Consider the following 21215-nt stretch of genomic DNA (forward strand, 5'->3'; position numbering starts at 1 on the left):
CCCAGCTATCTTCCCAAAGCTCCACTTCTGGACGGATTAAACTTCTGGGGGACATTTTGGATCTAAACCATTATACTGTCATTATGCCAAATAATGTTATTATTGATAAGTTATTTATTGCCAGGAACAATAGTGTATGAAAAATATGTAATATTTAAAATAAATAAAATAACAAACCCTGAGTTCAGCATGTGACACTATTTTATAGAGAAGGACATAGTTGTACAAGATAATGCTACTTGTAAGAGTGGAGCCTGGCTTTGAGCCCAGGAACTTCTGACACCCAAGCCTATGCTGTCATATGTTATGTCACATTGCTTCTCATCCATCATTCTTTTGTCATTTACCCAACCAATGAAAATTTACTGGGGCCTGGTCCTATACTGGGAGCTAGAGTTGTGTATAAAGGTATATGATCCAGAGAGGGGGTTAGGGGCATGTGTCTAATCAACCATCCCAGTACAAGGTGATCAGGACTGAAGGGGGGCCCAAATGAAATGTAGGAAAAACAGGCAGTAGGGACAAAGAAGTTATTCCTGGGCTTTCACTATCAAAGTCCTGTGAGACAGTATGTAGCTTCTGCCTCCTACATGCTTAGTCACTCATTGTTTATCTAGGGTGTTAAGACAAGTCATTATTGCAAGTCACCATGTATTAGCTGAATGTCTAGCTGTCTGTCGTGAAAAATCACACCACCTGGCATGTCATATTGCCTTTTTTCATAAGTTTATTTTAAAAACTGGAGTAAGAAAATAATAGTGATAAGACACTCACTATGTGCCAGGAAGTGCTCTAAACATTTTCTGTATATTTACGCCTAGCAACATTCCAGAGCAGTTGAGGCACGACACTTACAGAAATTTCTGAATTTACAAAGAGATATAGTTTTTAAGGGGTCCAAAGAGATTCAGGTTTCTATTATTTAGAAGTGAAGAGGCCAAGATTTTGAGGAGCCCCAAGACTGCCACCCACCAACCAGTGCAATTAGAGATATGTGCACTTGCTTCTCAGGACTATATCCTAATTCTACATCTGAGATCACTTTCAGACCAAGAGAAGATTTTAAGTTGTAGAAAATAAAAATCCCCCAATCACAAGATTAGGGAGTTGAGTTCAGAATGTCACTCAGCCCAAATCAAACAAAAGTGGTCAGGCCTAAATTATGTAAATGAATATTCATATCAATGAAAAATCTATTGTTCTTAAAATATACAACTTCCATAATCCATTCCAACTATTACCAATCAGGAAACTTGCCTGTATCAACTTACATTCCTCACCCATAAGCTCAAACTGTTTTTCTCCAATTCTCTGCTCAAATGCAAGGGCAAGCAACCATCACTATTGTCTATATAATTTATCAGGGTTAAAAAAAGCATTATTGTAGTAGTCTTTTCCCCTTAAACTAAAAAAAAAAAACAGTTCCTTTAAAATATGTTACTTTCCCCTCTATAGATCTTTTTCTCTAAGTATTTTCAGATAATTCCTCATAAAATATTTGCCTTTTAACTAAACTAGAGTTGAGTATCCTGAAACATTAAAATGTATATTACATTTATTGACTTTATTCTGTGATAGCAATCTGAAATACACTTTTTTTTAAAATGGCACTAAGGATTATACTTAGGGCCTCGTGCATACTGGGCAAGCTCTCTACTACTGAGCTACATCTCCAGCCCTTTTTGAATTTCATTTTGAGCCAGGGTCTTGCTAAGTTATACAGGCTGGAGTGAAATTTACAATCCTTCTGCCTCAGCCTCCTGAGTAGCTGGGATTACAGGTGCATGCCAACATCCCCAGCTCTTTTGGTACATTTTGATCATTTAATTCCCTTGCAGACACTTTAAGGGTGAAGTTAAGATTTTATTCCACAAATGAAAAACCTGAGATGGAAGGTGTAACTTGTCAAAGAATCATAGATAAATAGTAAGTACCAGCAGAACTGAGAATGAACACCACACTCTCTTCCTAGAGTTCTCTGGCTGTTTCTGTCACCCTTCCATCTTTGTGGGCATGCACAGCTGAGGAGACTTGTTTACCAGCCCTTCTTTAGGAAAATTAGTGAGTCTCCTTGACATAGTGTACTATTCATAGACTCTCCATGATTTATCAAGAGACACTAATAGGTGATTCCCAAAACATTGACAGCTGGGATGTGCGATAACCTCTGAAAATTCAACAAAAGGCACCAAGTCATGAGAAGTGTGATCTGGGACTCAGAACAGTTAACATTCAACACAGTACATATTTGTAACTAATTTAACCATCTAAGCCAAACCATGTAGCCAACAAATAAAGACAGCATCAACAACTTAAGGTAGCAGTGCTTGAAGAGTTCATATGCACAGAGGCCAAATATGCATCTCCTTTTACTTCCCTGGCCTGGGCTCTGATGCCCTGTTGAGTGGCTGGCCAGCTGGCTCCTAGCTTGATAAACAGAGAATCACTGTGCATCTCACAGGCCTTTGTGATTAGGGCTTGGCATCTTTAAGAAGACATTCCACACAGAGACGTGCCAGAAGGAGGGGGTTCAGGAAGATGAGGGAGCAGGATTTATTAGCGAATGAGGACTGGTAGTGGTGAGGGAGACTAGGCAGGAAGCCTGCTGCTCTGCAAAAGGCAAAGCTGAGCAGGGTACAACGAGGGGGCTTTTCATTTAAGGGAAGTCAGCCTCAATATGTGTATTCAAGCCTTGTCTTACAATCTTCTCTCCTTATGTTAGCTCGATTTTCTTTTCTTTCCTCCCTGGAATTAAATTATCTTGTAACTTCTCTTGGTACCACATCAACTAGTCTTATGGGGACTCATGATTTTGGGGGTTATCAGAAGTATTTCCTTGCAGAAAGGAAATTTCCATTGTAGGGTTTAGTTCATTCCATACTTTCTGTAGCACATCAGTATCCACAGCTGATGGGGGAGGGGGTTGTGACCCTGTCCTTCATTTCCTCAAGGCTGCAAGCAAAAAGCAGTCCAAACAGGTTCATGACATAACCCTGTATGACAAAACTGCAGAAAATCTATGCTAGTCATACATTTTAAAAAGTTTCATTTTCTTCTGAATCATCCTGCATATCTTGATTTCAGAAAATCACTTGAAAAAATCTCTCATGTTATGTAGATTAATAAGACATTGATTTAATAAGGCACTAAATGGAGGATGGATAAGAGTATAGCTGGAGGGATTCTATCTGGATACTCATGATGGTTCTTTTGTGAGAAATGTGTTCATAGGGCAGCTTGAAGAGGGGCCAGAAAGGCCCAAGTGAAGATGTAGAAGGCCTGCTGATTAATTTGCTGGCAGGATAGGTTGGCAGAGACAGCTGGGATGACAGAGGAAGAAGTCAACATTAAAATAATCATCACAGGCTTTGCACTGGACCAAACCTTCAAGACTGTATTTAAGCATAGTGAATGTAAAATTCTTAATTTAGGTAAATGTACACATTTAAGATGAGGAAGACTTGATTGTAGTTCACATAATCCAGGTTTTAAATTGACCATAAAGATTTAAACATGCCAATGTTTGATGTATAGCATTCCTCCTTCTTTTTTCCATCCCTTTCCCCAACAAATCCTCTAACAATCCATCTCTGTTCAATCGTTGGCTGAATTAAGAAAGATGTATTTCAGATTACAGGAGAGTTGATCCTAGGGTACTCTGAGTTGGTCAACCCAAAACTGTAGTACCATGTATAGTTCTGACAGTGACACTGACAAATCTGATGTACATGTGGTGGCAAGAAAAGGACCACACAGAGGACTATGTCACTGGACAGGTGGTTAAGGAATATGGATACATTCTGAAGAAGGAAAGACTTTGTGACTAGGGTCTGACATCTTTTTTTTTTTTTTTTTTTTTTTTTTGTCTACAGAATATTTAATTTAGTTAACTATAGGAGTAGAATTTTTAAAAAGACATAAAAGGCTACAAATTATCCAAGTCAGTCCACAGAAGTCACTCTGCCACACTGTCCTTTTTTGTTTTGGGTGGGGGGTTTTGATACCAGGGTTCAAACTTGGGACCTTGTGCTTGCAAGGCAGGCGGTGGAACCACTGAGCTAAATCCCTGGCCCCCTTTTTTTTGTTTTTGCTTAAATTCTTTTATTGGTACATTTTAGGTATACAATACAGTTACATTTATCATTGGGTACTTAGAAGGCATTCCACATGGAGATGTGCTGGAAAGAGGGGGTTAAGGAAAAGGGAAGGAGCAGAATTTGTTAGAAAGGTTTGTGTAGCCACATATTTGAAGAGGTATAGTACAATAATTAAGAACATAGGTTCTGTCATTGAACTGCTGAGTTCAAATCTCCGAGAGGGGTTAGTGGAAATGGGCACTGTCTCTTTTTAAGATTTCTTCAGAACCTCTGAAGCGAAAGGGCTGCTCATGTCTTAATCAACTTAGGGTATATACCAGGCCTGACACATCATAGGTGTTTAATAACTGCTTCAGGTCTCCTTTATAAAGACATCATAAATGAAGACCAAAGATTTGAGAAGGAAATTACAAAGGACGTACATGCACACACTGGTTAAGCACCTGGTTGCAACCGCAAGGCAAATAATAACAGCCCATCATTGCCTTTACCACAGCTGGCAGTGGTGGCCATGAAAATGATGTGGTCTGTTGCAATCATAGTTGCCTCCTGGTAACTGAAGAAGGAGGTAGCTCAGTAAGAGTGACCTGTTGCTTGCTTGCTTGCTCTCTTGCTTTCTTTTTCCTTCTTTCTTTCTTTCTTTCTTTCTTTCTTTCTGTCTGTCTGTCTGTCTTTCTTTCTTTCTTTCCTTTTTTCTTTCTTTCTCTTCCTTTCTTTTTTCTTTCTTTCTTTCTCATTCTTTCTTTGTTTCTTCTTTCTTTCTTTCAAGAAATTTACATTTTAGATATTGTTAGTTTTTTGGGTTGTTTTTTTTTTTTTTTTGGTACCAGGGATCAAACTTGGGTCCTTGCGCTTGCGCAGCAGGTGGTGAAACCACTGAGCTAAATCCCCGGCCCAGATATTGTTAGTTTTAATGGGTCCAAGTCAGCTAGGCATAAACACAGCTCTCAGCATATACTTTTCATTCTTTCTAATCTTGGCTCTCTTTCATTGTTTTGTTCATAAACTGTGACAAAAAACATTTTTCCCCCTGATGTCATGGTATCATGCTGTGTTGTCCTCGGTGAAAATATCTGCTATTGAAGCTTAATTAAAAAATACAGTTGTTTCCACTTTACAGCTATCAGAAGAATCTATTACAGTGTTTGTTTTTTCTTCATGTGAGATAATTTGGGGAAATGCTAGCTCCTCACTCTACAAAAGGTCACTAAACTAAAATGAGATGGTCTAATTGATAAGCATTCTTTAAGGAATGTGGAGTATTCCCAAGATCCTATCCTTGCAGGGCTCTGGGCTTTGGAATGAAATCAAAGACTTGTTAAAAGCTCCACATCTAAATGTAGCTATTCAGAAAATAGCCATGAAAATTCCTTTATTCCCCCTAAGCTATCTGTTCTTTAAAGCATTGTGAGATGTGAAATAATTTTGAAGGTCTTTGCCACTTAGCTCAAATTATAAAATATATAAAATGAACATAAGAGTTCATGCCTGATTGCTTCATACCTATCTCATATGTGTATTATATAATATATAGTTAAATGTACCTATACATTCAGATGGTTAATAATACCTTCTGAGCATTAAGTAAATCTGTGAGTACTATTGTGTAAAATGAAGGAGAGTATTTACACATTTCTTTGGGAATCCAGTAGAATTTTTCTGTTTTGATGTGCTCTATCTATTCCTTGCCTCAATAAAATCACTGACTCCAGGGAAAACTAACAAACTAGGTTCTCAAAACCAAATTCTGAAAGTTGAAAAACCAAGCAAGAGCACACTGACAGGCTTTGACGTGGAGGCCAGTAGATGATCAAGGAGAAGTCTGAATGAAATCTACTTCATGTTATGCTACCTCTCAGCCTCTATACAGGAAACTTTCCCATGCCCATTTAGTCCCAGTTATGTAATATGTTTGTTCGACACACCCTTCAGTTAAATCATTTAAGAGGAGTGGGAGTAAACTGCCTTCAAATTATAGATCTAAAATATTCTGGCCCAGGTAAACTCTGGAGCTTCCTCTTCCTCCTCCTACCCTGCCTTCAGGTTTTCTACATACCAGCTACCCTCATTCTTCATCTTCTCCCAGGTTCCTGAGTCTCCTGCTTCAAGGCAGCCACGCATCATAGCCTCTGTTTAGTTCACCGGTCCTCTTCACCTTGGCCTGGCTGATCCTCATCCTCGGTCCCCAGTCCACAGTTTCTGGAAGAGCCCTTTCCTACATGCTTACCCCCCGCCCCCATCTAGATTGGGATCCTCTGTGAGCAGTTCTCACCTTGTGACAGTTGTCTGTGAGGCCTCTTCACAACTGGGATGATTCGGTTCTCTGTGCAACACGTGATTTCTTACCAGTCTCCCCCACTGGACTGCACATGGCAGATGCACCATGAAGACTCTTGGAATGTGTGAATAGAATGGACCCACTGAGAACCTAAAGCTCCTTGTACCTCTTTTCCATCCACTTGGGTGGTGCCTGACTGGAAAGTTTTGCCTGAAGTTTATTTAAGAAAGTGTCTGAACCCCTGCCCCCCTTCTCTCTGCCCTCTTTCACAGCCCCTTCCCCTAACACACACACCCCAGGGAGTCTGTGTGCAAACTGCCAATGAAAGATACTCTTTTTACCACAGAATCTTGTCACATATCCTGGAATTTTATAGAAAATATATGCCTGTAGTTTTCCCTCAGTGGTTACTAGAAAGGAGAGTTGTTCTTAATGAAACTTTAATGCTCTTGCCCTTCCCATTACCGGATGATTGGTAAGACTAATGATGGGGTAAGAGAGAATCAGAAAAATAAATGGTCATAAATTAAACCCTACTATGATCTAATTCTGTTGAGAGTCTTCTTTTCAAAATACAAACATCTCTGTTTAAGTTCTCCATTCGAACCCAAAGGTGCAGTTTTCATTCAGCTCAGTGCACACCTTAGGGAAAGATACAGCTCTCAATCATGAAACTAACTCACTTCCACATTTCTTCTCATATACAAGTGTCAGAACCATCCTCAGACTTTGCTACAGAGTTTACAAAACAAAGAAAATATTAAAACCAAAAAAAGTAAAAAGAAAAAAATTTGCATTTGTGAAAGGCAACCTTCTATGACTACACAGAAGAAAATAAAATATCTTTGACTTAATGCTACCTGTAATGAAATGACCATAGGGACAGATCTAAATGGCTTACTAAGTAAGACAGATTGAATATGTGAAAAATTATTCTCTCTTAAAATATTTCTAAACCACACATGTAATTTATATCATGGAAAAATTCAACACAAAAATTCTATTGTTTTTGGCACAATAATCTGCAAACAACCTCAGAATGCAATCTAAAAGGATAGTCTAATCCTGTTGACAACCATTAGCTTCACACAGTAAATTCTATTATTATTTTATTCACAGAAACACGAAAAAAGTAAATATGGAAGTAGAGGACAAAGTTATTAAAAACATGTACTATTTTAATCTTATGATTCTTATTTGCTGTGACAACATCACAAATAATATGCGTCGAGTATCTCCAACATGAAATGGCATGAAAGAAATTGTTTTTGCAATAAAAGCTTACTCCCATGGATATTTGAAGAAGATGTCATGATTTAAGTTAATCAATATCTGTTTCCAGGGAGTTTTACTTTGAGATGCGATAGCCTTTTTCTGAGGAGAGAAGATAATTCTTTATCCTGACATTCCATTCCATTTTCTGCAAAATGTAAATGAATCCCTCCATTAAATTCCACAGTCAGTTAATATCTAAATCAATCTTTTTCTATTGTAGGACTTTATTCACCATTCTACTTTCTAAAAATAAATCTGAAAGAATATAACACAGGGCATCATTTTTAAATTGGTAATGCCTAGTTCTTCCAGGGCTATGTCTTATAATTCTGTTTCTATGGATTATAGAATAAGGATGTGAAAAGGGAGGACCAGGTTGCAGTTTTCAATGAAGCAGAAGATTCTGCTTACACTGTCTGCACATCCCAACTGACTTCATTTATTTAAATTTTAGTGACCATTTTTAAGGGATAAATTGTGTGTGACAAAATACAAGCCAAAATGCAGAGTTAGACCATTACATACTATAGTTGGGGTTTCTGGCCTCTGGTTTTTCTCTCTTTCTGCTCTTTGGTCTTGGATTAATTAACTTCAGTAGCCTTCACCTCTCAGCCTTAACTTCCCATTGCGTTTCCTTATCTGAAAATGAGTTACTGTGATGGGATCAGACCAAATCAAGAAGTTTACAAAAGTGGTTTTAATAGTAAAATGGTACAGAAGGTCAGGAAAGTGATATTTGAAAACTATATCCAACAGACATCATCAATATGAAGAGTTAGTCAAAAACCGAAGGAGTGGGTAAGTTCCTACTTTAAGACTCAGCCTTAGAATTGAGTAAAATGTGCAAAAGTAACCCACGTAATCTATTTTATGAGGTTTAAATTTTTTCTGCTTTCCTATTGTAAAATTAATGCCAATCTCCTGCTTAATCTCCTCCCCCCACCAATTTCTACACCCCAGAGATAATCAGTATGAACAGTTTCTTGTAAAATCAAATACGTTGAAGATGGAAGACATTGCAAGGCATTTATGGATTTAAAAATTCAATTAAAAAATCTACAATTATATCACATCAGTAAGACTTGGTGAAATCTCAAATTCCCTTGGAACAACAGAGGGATCCATTGCTGGGTGAGGGAATTGAAACAATAACCCTGTAAACAAACTGTCCGAAGTGAAGGGCCAGAGACAGCCTACAGCAAAGATGGAATAATGCCTTCAAGGAACACCACCTCCTCATCATGGTTTATAACAACTCGATGACGTTCTTCAACATGTTTTAATGATTATCATACCTTCCCGTTCATAAAGGATTGATTTATTATGGTTTAAATTTAAAGAATACTGGTTTCCCAGTTTTGAATCAGGCTTAGATTACAGAACACATAAAAATCAATGACTTTGTTCCAGGCAAGAAAAACATAGTGTTCATTTAAGTGCAAAAAGAATAGTCCTGGGGAAAAATTCCTCATGTGATTCTAAATACTAACCACTTCCCCACCCGCCTCACTGCCTCCCCTCCACCCCATCACCGTCATCGGCATCACCACACTTAACACTTTTATGGCTTCTTAACATTCACAAACTACTTCACATATTATTTATTTTAGTCCTCAAAACAATTTTGTCAAATAGAAAGAACAAGCATAGCTTTTCAGTTTACAAATTGAAGCCCTGCAGCTTAGAGCAGTGAAGGAATTGGCTCAAGATCACTGAACCAGTAAGGGACAGCCCTTCTCCTCTCAACAAGGTTGACTGATCACTTCTAAGTGTCTGTCTCCACCTCACATCTCTCCTTTAGGTCCCAGAACCCACATCCAACCAACTGACTCAATGTCTGCTCTTTGCTGCTCCAAATGGAGTCACAGTTTCCAGGTTGAGCCTTAGTATTTTCCCATAAGCCTGTTTCTCTTTCAATATTTTTTTCCTTCCTCCTTGAAGAGTGTCATTTATCTTTTCAGTTGTGTAAACCAAAAATCTAAGCATCATCTCTGTCCTCTCAGCATGTTTTCTCAACAGGCACATATATTCTACCACCACACCCTATAGCTTCTGCCTTCTGAATATTTCTCAAATCTGCCCACTTCTCTTTGTCGCCACCATGAGCACTACAGTCCAAGCCCCCCCCCCCATCTCATATAGAAAACATTTCCACAGATATGTTCTACCTCTCCTTCCCACTTCCACCCATCCATTCTCCATGCTACAGCCATAGGGATCAGGGAATTCCTCTGCTTCAAATCTTTTGTTGGTTTCCCACTTAATGGTTCCCCGCATCAAAACTCATGTTGAAGTGTCACTGCCAAAGTAATAGTGTTGAGAGGTGGTGGGGTCTTTGAGAGGTGTGTGGGTCATGCAGGCTCTGCACTCAAAAAAGAATCAATGTAGACCTTGGGAGAGTAGGTCAGTTCTTGTGAGAATGGGTCCTCTTTGTCCCCTTACCTGTTTTGCATATGCCTATTTGCCCTTCTGTCATGTTATGGTGCAGCATGAGTGCTCACCAGATGTGATACTCAATCTTCCCTGGTTCTTGCTGTGAACTAATAAACCCCCTTCCTTGATAAGTTTCTCAGTTTTAGATATTCTGTAATAGCAACAGAAAGTGGACTAAGATGCTAGTGGCCTTTAGATAAAGATAAGAATCCTTAGTGTGCTGCATAAAGAGCAGTAAGCTCCGAACCCTTGTCTCCCTAGCCAGATTCTTTCCTTCATCCTTCTGCTTTCACCACATGGGATGGCTTTCATTTTATCCAAGCCATCCAGGCCCGCTCCCTCTTTAGAGCCTTTGCACTCAATATTCCATATGTCTAGACTGCTGCTGCCCATCTGCTGTCACTTGCTAAATGCTAACTCGTTCTTCCAACATCACTCCCTCAGGGAAGTCTTCCTAGATTGCCAGGTTTATACTGGGGACATTTATCCTTCATCACATGTAAGTATGTTTACTCATTTTTGAATGTTACTTCCATTGCCTTGTACACTCTGTGATGGTTTCTGACTATCGCATCCACTGGTGCCCAGCACAGGGCCTGGTATCTGCTAGACATTTGGTAAATACGTGTTAGAGTCACACTCAGACCTGCTGATCCCAAATTTTAAGCAGAGAATAGCATATCCCCCACCCCCAATGAAGGGGACCCAAGTGCCCAGATCACTAAATGAAAAGAAATCAGGTTTTTGGCTTTTTTTGGCTTGGTAACTAAAGCTTAGAAATGAAGTTCTGAGCCAACGTGGCACATTTCAGCACTGTCAAAGGAAGTTTATGATTTAAAATTGTTAACAGTCAAATATGTAGGAAGCAGTACTTTGGCCCTTCTCCACTAGTGTAAAACTAATGTACAGAAAGGATTACAGTGGAATTTACTCAACTTTACTGTTTAAAATAACAAGAAACCATATTTCATGAACTTCCCTTGTATATGGTACTTTGGATAAGGGAGTGAGAGACTGAGGTGTTCTAGTCATGAGTTCTCAGCTTGTTAAAATGGTAACACAATTTAAAAAATTAGTACTAAAACTATAGTGAGAAAAATGTATCTTTTATTTAAAGGTTTGGGAAATACTGTAGCATTCCTCAAGACTTCAATTAATAAGGTAAGCACTTATTTATTTATTTGTTTAGTTTAGATGCAGAAGTGCTGGGTAAGAGAAAAATTCATTTGGCAAAATGCAGGTCGACATCTCACAGAATATAATTGGAAGAAAGTTGGACCAATGCCGAATACAAAGAGACATAGGAAGAACAGTTCACTCCTTACCTTTTCTGCCCTATAGTCTGGAGGTTTTCCTGGGCACTGGGAGCTTGTCTACACTGCTGAAGTCATCAGGATCTTGGCTACTGCCAACAAATGTGTCTGTCTCCTCTGGCAGTCTACTAAGGCAACTTGGGGAAACTTATTTTGGCAATGTGGAAACTTAGTTTTTAGAATCATTTCCCCAAATAAACATTTCACTTTCTTAATATAAAGACCCTATTATGATATATCTGACCTGAAATGCCTAATTCTTTTTTCTCTGGAATTCTGCTTGATTATGGGCAGACTCAACTCTAGCTTGAAGCCCTTTATCATCACTTTCTCTCAGCTTCTTATAAACTAGTATTGGCTAATATAGGCATTCTCTCAAATGCCAACATAGCACTTTATTTATTTTATTTTTTATTTTTTCCACTACTAGGGATTGAACTCCGGACCTTGTGCTTGCAAGACAGGCGCAGCACCACTGAGCTAAATACCTTGCTATGTAACATAACACTTCAGGACCTAGTAAAAGGTAAAAAAAATCCTCTCTTCATTACTTTCTCTTTTCTTTTTTTCATTCCTCTAGTTCATTTAAGATTCATTTACTGAGGGCACACTATGTGCCAGGCACTGTTTTAATCAATGGGGATACACAGTGAAACAAACAACACATAAAGTCCCTGTTATAAAACTTGCATTCTTGTGTGTCCTTTATATGTGAAAATGGAAAATGGTAGGAAATAGTGCAGTGGTTGATATGCTGGGAGGGAGAGTTAGACATTTCAAAGGAGAGACATATTTCTGAATTGAAACAATTTTCTTTCCAAGTTTGAAGGTTAGAAAAGCCAGTTGTTCTTAAATATGGTGATCTATTTCACATAACCAATCTGATGAGGATTTATTTGTAGAATACTGGTCCAAATTTAGAAAAGCCAGGTTTGAGAATCTGCACAGTAGTTTTCATGCTGACTTAGAAAAAAATGATTATTAACTAATTACTCCTGATACGATGTTTATCTAAATATGATGCTCCATTTTCATTGTGTCTGTCAGGTGGTTTTGTTCAGGTCTTTGTGAAAAGTCCCTTGAAAACAGGGTAATGTCTTAGTCATCTTGGGATATCCAGGGCTTTATGGAATGCCTCATATAAGAGGCAGGTATCTAATAAAATATTTTTATTGCAATAAAAGTTTATGTTCAGATTATTAGCAAGGTTGGTTTTCAAACTGGTAAAATAAATGGACTCATTCCATAGTTTCAGAAAACCATGATGTCTTCTAAAAATAAAATAAATGACTAAGCTTCTAGCTCTTTTTTAAATAATGCAAGACATTTAATAATTTAAGTATGGGGGCCGGGGAATACCTCAGTGGTTACACCGCCTGCCTCACAAGTGCAAGGTCCTAAGTTCTATCCCCAGCACCCCCTCAAAAATAATAATTTAAGTATAATGAGTCATTGTAAAATGACTTGTCTTTGTGGATATTTTAGCACTCAGTAATTCATTTTATTGTAAAACTATATGCATTAAATTTCATTCACAAATATATATAACAACTATATAAACATTACATAAATGATTTATATAACCATTTCATTTTGTGTAATTTCTTTCTGTGTCAAGCCTTTGGAGAGCTGGAGAGATGAAGGAATAGACACTTCTCTTATACTACATAAACTACTTGTCTCAGAGTCTAAAATCCAGGGTCAGCTTCATGGGTGTGAGACTTCATGGTGGGAGGAAATTCTGTGATCCTACCAATCAAAAGCATAACCTGTGCTATCTTTATATTGTAGAAGTTAGAAGTCCACAGGTATTGGTAAGTTAACATAAAAATAATGGTAATATCTATTATCATTATATTACATCAAAAGCAAATGATCCTAGAAGAGTTGATTTATCACTTAATTTACCTACATGGATTTAAAAATTATGATCTAGGCAAAACTTAAAATTCAGCCTCATATTTTTCTTCTTGAGCTCAAAATTTATTTAGAATATGAAAATTTCAACTTTCCCAAGAAAGTTATATGACTGAGATAAAAATTAAGTAATAACAGAGTTTATAGAAATTTCCATTAGCTACAAATGTAAAACGTTCAGGTAAATGGTACATTATTCAAGTAGGAACATTCTGTGTCAGACTTAGGTTCAACCCTTTGCTTTACTATTTACTATGAGATCCTGGGCAGTATATTTGATCTTTCTAAGCCTTAGTTTCTAGATTCAAACTAGCAAAAATAACACCCAATACAGAAGGCTAAGGTGGGATCAAATCAGATAATGGATGTAAAAGTTCTGCACAGAGTCTGGGGCATGATAAACATTCTACCAATGAAGCTGTTTTTATTTTAATCCATTAAATAGTTACCTCATTGACAGGAATAATGTTTTTGACGTTGAAGTAGAAACCAAAGTAAACCATGTTGAAAACTCCGTGACGTCCCAAAGTTGCTGTCAATCCTTTGTTGAGGCCTTGCAGTCCCAAACCTTCCTTCTTAATGATTTGTCTTGCATAAGCCAAAGTGGACGGTTGCTGAGGAGGGAAAATCAAAGCCAGAGAGATAATCTTTGGAACTGTGGAGTAAATCACAGCATTAGCTTCTTTTTAGGCCAGAATTAGTAACTTTTTCCCCCAGACATGAATAATAATGCCTAGATGTGGACATTTTAATATTAGAAAATACAAAAAGCAAACAAAATTGCATGCATATCAACAGGCTTTATAGGGAAGATTGTTGGCAAGGAAAACCATCTTTTTTAGAATCAGTGGAACTGATTCATGTGATAACTCTCACTACTTTCAATATGTGAATAATTGTATCCAGTTCTGGATTGTCCACTCTAATGGAGGGGATTAACTATACAGATAAATTACTAATCTATAACTACATATCATCTATAAGGAATTTATATGTGGGTTCTGAATCAAGGATATTACCTTTCTAATTATGTTTTTCTAAAGCTAATATTAAAATTAGTCTTGATTTCATTGCCTCAATGACATAAACTGGTGGTAGGTTACAAATCAGCCATGGATAACCAACCAGCTGTTCGTTGTACATATCACTCGCTGTGATAAATTACAAAGTCATGGTGTTAGGAGTACGAGGTTACCTTTGATTTATTCTTTTCCTGGCCTCTGATTGATTACCCAAAGCTGGCATACCTTGGCTGTTGGAATCCAATCTGTTTCTGCATTTGGAACTTGCTAAACAGCTCACTGCAGCTTGCTTTGAGGTTTATACTTTGTTAAAATACAATTACAACCATTCACATAGGTTTCCTAAGAATTATGACTGATTGTTTCCTCTTTAGAGAAGCTGCACAAAGGATATGTCTCCCTCTCACATTTTGACTGCATAGTAAATTGGGGAAAATGTTCAGTGTTTTTTTTTGGTTTTTTTGCCCATGAGCCAAGCACTGACATGACATTTGTTTGGTATTTTACTGGAGGAGGTTGCTAGAGTGGTAAAACAGTCTGTTGTGTTTTCAGAATAAAAGTGTTTTCTTATCATGCGCAATTAAGGCTACATTGGCAGAAGAGAAAGGAACAAATCAAATTTCATCCAACTTGTATTTATAGTTACATAATTAACATAATGTATTTAAACAAGCTTATTTATATAATACAAGTTTATATTTTTTGCTAATAACTTTTAAAACCTGTAGTTACAATTTGACACTCCATCTTTTCACTTAAGAGTATTAATTACAATGAATTACATTAAGCTTCAGGAAATCTTTCTTTGTAATATGAAATGCCATGTGAGAATAGACCTTGCAATAATAAAAGACATCTCATATAGGAAGACCAAAAATTCTCAGAAGGTTAAAGTTCACCCTGGGTTCTGTGACATGGGGCTTTTTTGTTTGTGTTTTGGTACACTTACTGTTAACCCAAATTATTTATATATATATATATATTTTAAATTTTATTTTATTGGTACATTTTAGGTATACAATATAAAGACATATACCACTGGAGATTTGCACCTTTACACAATCTCTCTTGGTTCTTATTTTTCCCCCTTCCCCTACCCTCCCTTCAACTCCTCCATCCCTCCCTATTTACAAAGATTTTGTTTCCATTTTTTCATTTTCTCATATTAATTCCATTCCCTTCTTTCCTTTCCCCTGCCCCTTCCACTTCCCCTTCCCCTTTGCCCCTTTTCTTCCTATTTCACATTATCTATTATGCCTTTTGACCCTTATTTACACTTTCAGTTTCTCACACTAGAGAAACTATTTGGTATTTACAAATGTGTGTCCTATTTGCTTCACTTAAGAGTATCGCCTCAATGTGCATCCATTTAGCTATAAATGTCTCTAATTTCTCATTTTTTATGGCTGAGTAGTACTCCATTTTATATAAAAAACAGCATTTTCATTATCCAGTCTCTAGTTGATGGGCATTTGGCCCATTTCCAAGTTTTAGCTATTACAAACTATGCCAAACACACATATATATATATACACCAAACATGAACACGGGTGCACATATATCACTGTGGTATGATTCTTTTAATTCTTTGGGGAAGATCCCCAGCAGGGGAATAGCTGGGTCAAATGGGACTTCCAGTCCTAGTTGTGTGAGGTATCTCCATACTGATTTCCACAGTGGTTGCACCAGTCTACACTCCCACCAGCAGTGGAGCAGGGTTCCTCTTTGCCCACAGCCCCACCAGCATTTGTTATTGGTTGATTTCTTGATAGAAGCCATTCTTTCTGGGGTGAGGTGGAATTTGAGCATTGTTTTCATTTGCATCTGTTGAATGACCAGTGATGTTGAACATTTTTTCATATATTTATTTGCTATTTCTACTTTTTTGTCTGAGAAATGTCTGTTCATTTCAGATGCCAATTTTTGGATTGGGTCTTTAAATTTGGGAGGTCTGATTTTTTTAAAGTTATTTATAGATTCTAGATAGTAGACCTTTGTCTGAGGAACAGCAGGTGAAAATATTTTCCCACATTGTGGTTTCTCTTGCTGTGAAGAAGCTTTTTAGTAAGAAGAGATCCCACTTGTTGATTGTTTGTGCAAGTTCACGGGCAACTGAAGTTTTGTTCATAAAATCTTTTCCTACACCGATGTCTTCAAGAGTTCTACCTGACCTCTGTTCCAGCCGGTTCAGCATTTCTGTTTTAATATTTAGATCTTTAATCCATTTCGATTTGAGTTTAGTGCATGGTGAGAGATATAGGTCTACTTTTAATCTTTGGCTAGTTGAAGCCCAATTTTTCCAGCACCATTTATTAAAGAGGCTCTTTCCTCCAGTGTGGGTGTTTGGCTCCTTTGTCAAAGATGAGGTGGGTGAGTGTGTCTGTAGTTGTATCTGCATCTTGTAATCTGTTACACTGATCCTCGGGTCTGTTTCTTTGCAAATATCATGGTGTTTTAAATCAGAGTAGCTTTGTAGTATAGTTTCGAGTTGGGGATTGTAATACCCCCGGCCATGTCTCTGATACCTAGAATTGCTTTGGCTATTCTGGGTCTCCTCTTGTTCCAAATGACGTTTTGGTCTGTTTTCTCAGGGTCCGTGAAGTATGCTGCTGGAATTTCAATTGGGATTGCATTGAATCTATACAGCAATTTTGGAAGTATGGCTATTTTCACTACGTTTATCTTTCCTACCCAAGAGCAGGGGATGTCTTTCCATTTTCTGATATCATCTTCAATCTCTCTTTTCAGAGTGCTATAGTTTTCAAAGAAGAGGTCTTTGATTTCTTTTGTTAGGTTGATTCCTAGGTATTCAGGTTTTTTTGGATGCTATTGTGAACAGAACTGTTTTCCCTATTTCTGTCTCAGTAAGTCTGTTTTTAGTGTAGAGGAATGCTAGTGATTTTTGTGTGTTGATCTTGTATCCAGCTACTTGACTGAATTTGGTTATTAAGTCTAGAAGAGACTGGTGGAATTGGTGGAATTCTTGGGGTCTTCTATATAGAGTATCATGTCATCTGCAAATAATGACAATTTGACTTCTTCCTTTCCTATCTTTATTCCTTTTATTTCTTTCTCTTGTCTAATTGCTGTGGTTAATGTTTCCAAAACTATATTGAATGGGAGTGATGATAGTTGACATCCTTGTCTCTTTCCTGATTTTAGTGTGAAGGATTTCAGTTTTTGACCATTTAGTATGATATTGGCTGTTGGTTTTTCATAGATGGCTTTTATCAGATTGAGGTAGAGACCTTCTATTCCATTTTTTTTGTAGGGTTTTTGCCATAAATGCATTTTGGATTTTGTCAAATGCTTTTTCTGCATCTATTGAGATGATCATATGGTTTTTGTCTTTGGCTCTATTGATATAGTGTATTACATTGATTGATTTGCATATGTTGAACCATCCCTGCATCCCTGGGATAAATCCCATTTGGTCAGGGTGTATGATCTTCTTGATGATCTTCTGTATCCTATTTGCCAGTATCTTATTAAGGATTTTTGCATCTACAGTGAGATTGGTCTATAGTTCTCTTTTTCAGTTGGGCCTTTCTGTGTTTGGGGATCAAGACGATGCTTACTTTCAGGAATGAATTTGGGAGTATTGCTTCCCTTTCAATTTCATTGAAGAGTCTAAACAGTAGTGGCAGTAGTTCCTCTCTAAATGTCTTGTAGAATTCAGCAGTGAAGCCATCAGGACCCAGGCTTTTCTTAGTTGGTAAATTTTTAAGTACATGTTCAATTCCATTGATTGATATTGGGTTGTTTAGAATTTTTAGGTCTTCTTCGTTCAACTTTGCTAATTCATACATATCTAGGAATCTGTCCATTTCTTCTGTGTTTTCCTTCTTATTGGAGGATAGTTTCTTGAAGTAGGTATTGATGATTTTCTGGATTTCTCCTGGATCTGTTGTAATTTCATCCTTTTAATTCCAAATTGCATGGGTCTGGGCCTTTTCTTTTCTTTTTCTGATAAAGTTGCCTAAGGGTTTGTCAATTTTGTTTATTCTTTCAAAGAAAAAACTCCTGGTTTCATTGATTTTCTGTATCATTCTTAGTCTCCATTACATTGATTTCTGCTCTGATCTTTATAATTTCCTCCCTTGTGTGAGCTTTGCATTTGTCCTGCTCTTCTTTTTCTAGAAGCTTGAGGTTCAGCATCTGGTTATTTAATTGGGCTTGCTCTGTTTTCCTAATATGAGTATTCACTGCTATGAATTTCCCTTGTAAGAGTGCTTTCATTGTGTCCCATAGATTTTGATATGTTGTATTGTCATTTAATTGAAGGAACTGTCTGATTTCTTCTTTAATTTCCTCTGTGACCCATTGGTTATTCAGAAGTGTGTTGTTCAATTTCCATGTGTGTATGAAATTTTTGCGATTTCTTTTGCTATGGATCTCCAATTTCATCGCACTATGGTCTGATAATATACAGGGGATAACTTCAATTCCTTTGCACTTATTTAAATATGTTCTATTAGTGAATATGTGGTCTATTTTGGAGAATGGCCTGTGTGCAGCTGAAAAGAATGTGTATTCTGATTTTGTGGGGTGGAACATCTGTTAAGTTCATTTGTTTAAGAGTTTGATTGAGTTGTAGTATTTCATTGCTTGTTTTTTGTCTAGTTGATTGATCTATTTTGATAGTGGGGTATTGAGGTCCCCTACTACTATTGTATTAGTGCTTATATGATTTTTCATGTCTGTTAGTATTTGTTTTATATAGTTGGGCACACTAGTGTTTGGTGCATAGATATTTATGATTGTCATCTCTTCCTCTTGGATTGTTCCCTTTACAAGGATGTAGTGTCCTTCTTTGTCTCTCTTAATCAGTGTTGGTTTGAAATCCACTTGTTCTGCAAAGAGGATAGCTACTCCTGCTTTTTTTTGGATTCCTGTCACATGAAGTATTGTTTTCAACCCTTTAACTTTCAGTCTATGAGTTTCATTTTGAATTAAGTGTGTTTCTTGTATGCATCATATTGTTGGATCTTGCTTTTTGACCCATTCTTCCAGTCTATTTCTTTGGTGAGTTGAGACCATTAACATCGATGGTTATGTGATACATATTGACTAATCATTGTCATGCCTTTTTCTTTTTGTGGGATTCTCTCCCTTTGCATTTAATTTCTTGTTGTGCCTAATGGATTCATTTTGCTGGGCTTCCTGGGGTTGTGATTCTTGTCTTTTCCTAGGATACTGTCTAACATTTTTTGGAGTGCTGGTTTGGTATTCATGAAATTCCTAAGGTGCTCTTTGTCATGAAAGTATCTTATTTCTCCATCAATTTTGAAAGATAGTTTTGCAGGGTACATCAATCTGCTGTTTTCCTTTAGGGCTTGAAATATGTCACTCCAAGCTCTTCTTGCCTTGAGGGTTTGTGTTGAGAAGTCTGCTGTGATTCTGATGGGCTTTCCTTTGTATGTGATTTGTTTCTTTTCTCTAACTGCTTGTAGAACTTTGTTCTTCTGTTGGGTTTCTGGAATCTTAACAATTAGCTAGAGTCCTATATGCCTCACTTATGTGTACGTCAAGTTCTTTTCCCCTGCTTGGGAAGTTTTGTGCCATTACTTCTGTGAACAGTTTTTTTTAATGTTGTCTGCCTTCTCTGCTGTTTTTTATTGACTCTGATCAGTCTTTTGTTATTCAGCTGCTGGACTGATTTCTCGTGGTCCCTTAAAATTTTAAAGCAATTTTTCTTTTCCTGGTCACTAATTGCAATCTTATCTTCTATATCTGAAATTCTGTCCTCACTTTGGCTCATTCTGCTGTGTAGATTTTCAATAGAGTTTTTAATCCCCTGGAAATCCTTTTGTATCTGTTTTGTGGATTCCATTTGTTTCCTATGTTGGGATTCCATCATATTCCTCAGCTCCTCTATTTTTTTATCTGTGTCTTCTCTAGATTTATTAATCATGTCTTGCACTATGGGCACAATCTCTGCTGTTATGTGAGAAATTATTTCTGATTTCATTTTTTCCAGATCCTCTTTTGTTGCCAGTTCAGGGAGTCCAGGTGGTTAAGTATCAGAGTGTTCTATCTTATTTTCCTTTGGGGTTGCTGTAGGTGATGTGGAAGTCTGGTTCTGACGCTTGTTTATGTGTCTTCTCATTTAGACGGGGTGTGCGTGGCACACTGCTGCTGGCACCTGTGTGGCTCACCTCCTCTGTGCTGGGAGTGGTGGCACGTCGACCTGGAAGCCTCCTCCTCCACTCTGGGAGCAGTGGCGTATTGGCCTGGAAACCTCCTCTGTGCTGGGAGTGCTGGCATGTCAACCCAAAAGCCTCCTCCTCTGTGTGGGGAGTGGTGATAGGTCGGCCTGGAAGCCTCCCAAATTATATTTTGATTTTCAAAGAGATGAGCACAGATAGAGCAGTAGTTCATTTCTGTGGCAATGCCGAGTGAATTATCTGGGCACTGCTGTCTTGCTCTGAGGCACCTTTCCTGGGACTGAATAACAGGGCAGATGTAAAACTGCGCAGGCCAACACTCACAAAGGCTCCCTCCACCTAACCTAACCTTGCTTTCCATCCTCATCCAAGGTCTTGAGAGCAGGAGGGTCAGTGTGGGGTGGAGAGGATGCTCAGAGGCCATCAAAGTTCTACACAGTACTAATTTGTGAATATGGATAATAGTAGACTCTTCCTCATAGTGTTGCTGTGATGATAAATAAGTGAATGAACTTAGTCCAAAGGAGGGACCGATGATTTTCATAAAAGTGCAGCTAACAATGGCTTTCCTAAAAAATGGATACAAAGATGTTCCTATCATTTTAAAAACCTTACTTTATTAAGCCATCAAAAATTTTTTCATCTATTTCACCATCTTGAAAGGAGAAGGCTTTGAGTATATCTTGGTGAGGGCTGACAAATATTCAAATGGA

The 21215-nt window shown here is 37.6% G+C and overlaps 1 protein-coding gene across 1 annotated transcript in view; it reads right to left on the minus strand.

Annotated features, from left to right (window-relative positions):
* Positions 1–21215, minus strand: part of Slc25a21 (solute carrier family 25 member 21) — a 188617-nt gene that overhangs the window by 10728 nt on the left and 156674 nt on the right. The window contains exon 7 of the mRNA XM_087197133.1: positions 13763–13927. Within this exon, the coding sequence (XP_087053259.1) occupies positions 13763–13927 (165 nt within the window). The remainder of the gene's footprint in view (positions 1–13762; positions 13928–21215) is intronic.

The sequence above is a fragment of the Heterocephalus glaber genome, unplaced genomic scaffold (assembly GCF_053883595.1).
Source record: "Heterocephalus glaber isolate CG9 unplaced genomic scaffold, H.glaber_assembly_v1.0 deba00001662, whole genome shotgun sequence".
In the NCBI taxonomy this organism is placed as follows: Eukaryota; Metazoa; Chordata; class Mammalia; order Rodentia; family Bathyergidae; genus Heterocephalus; species Heterocephalus glaber.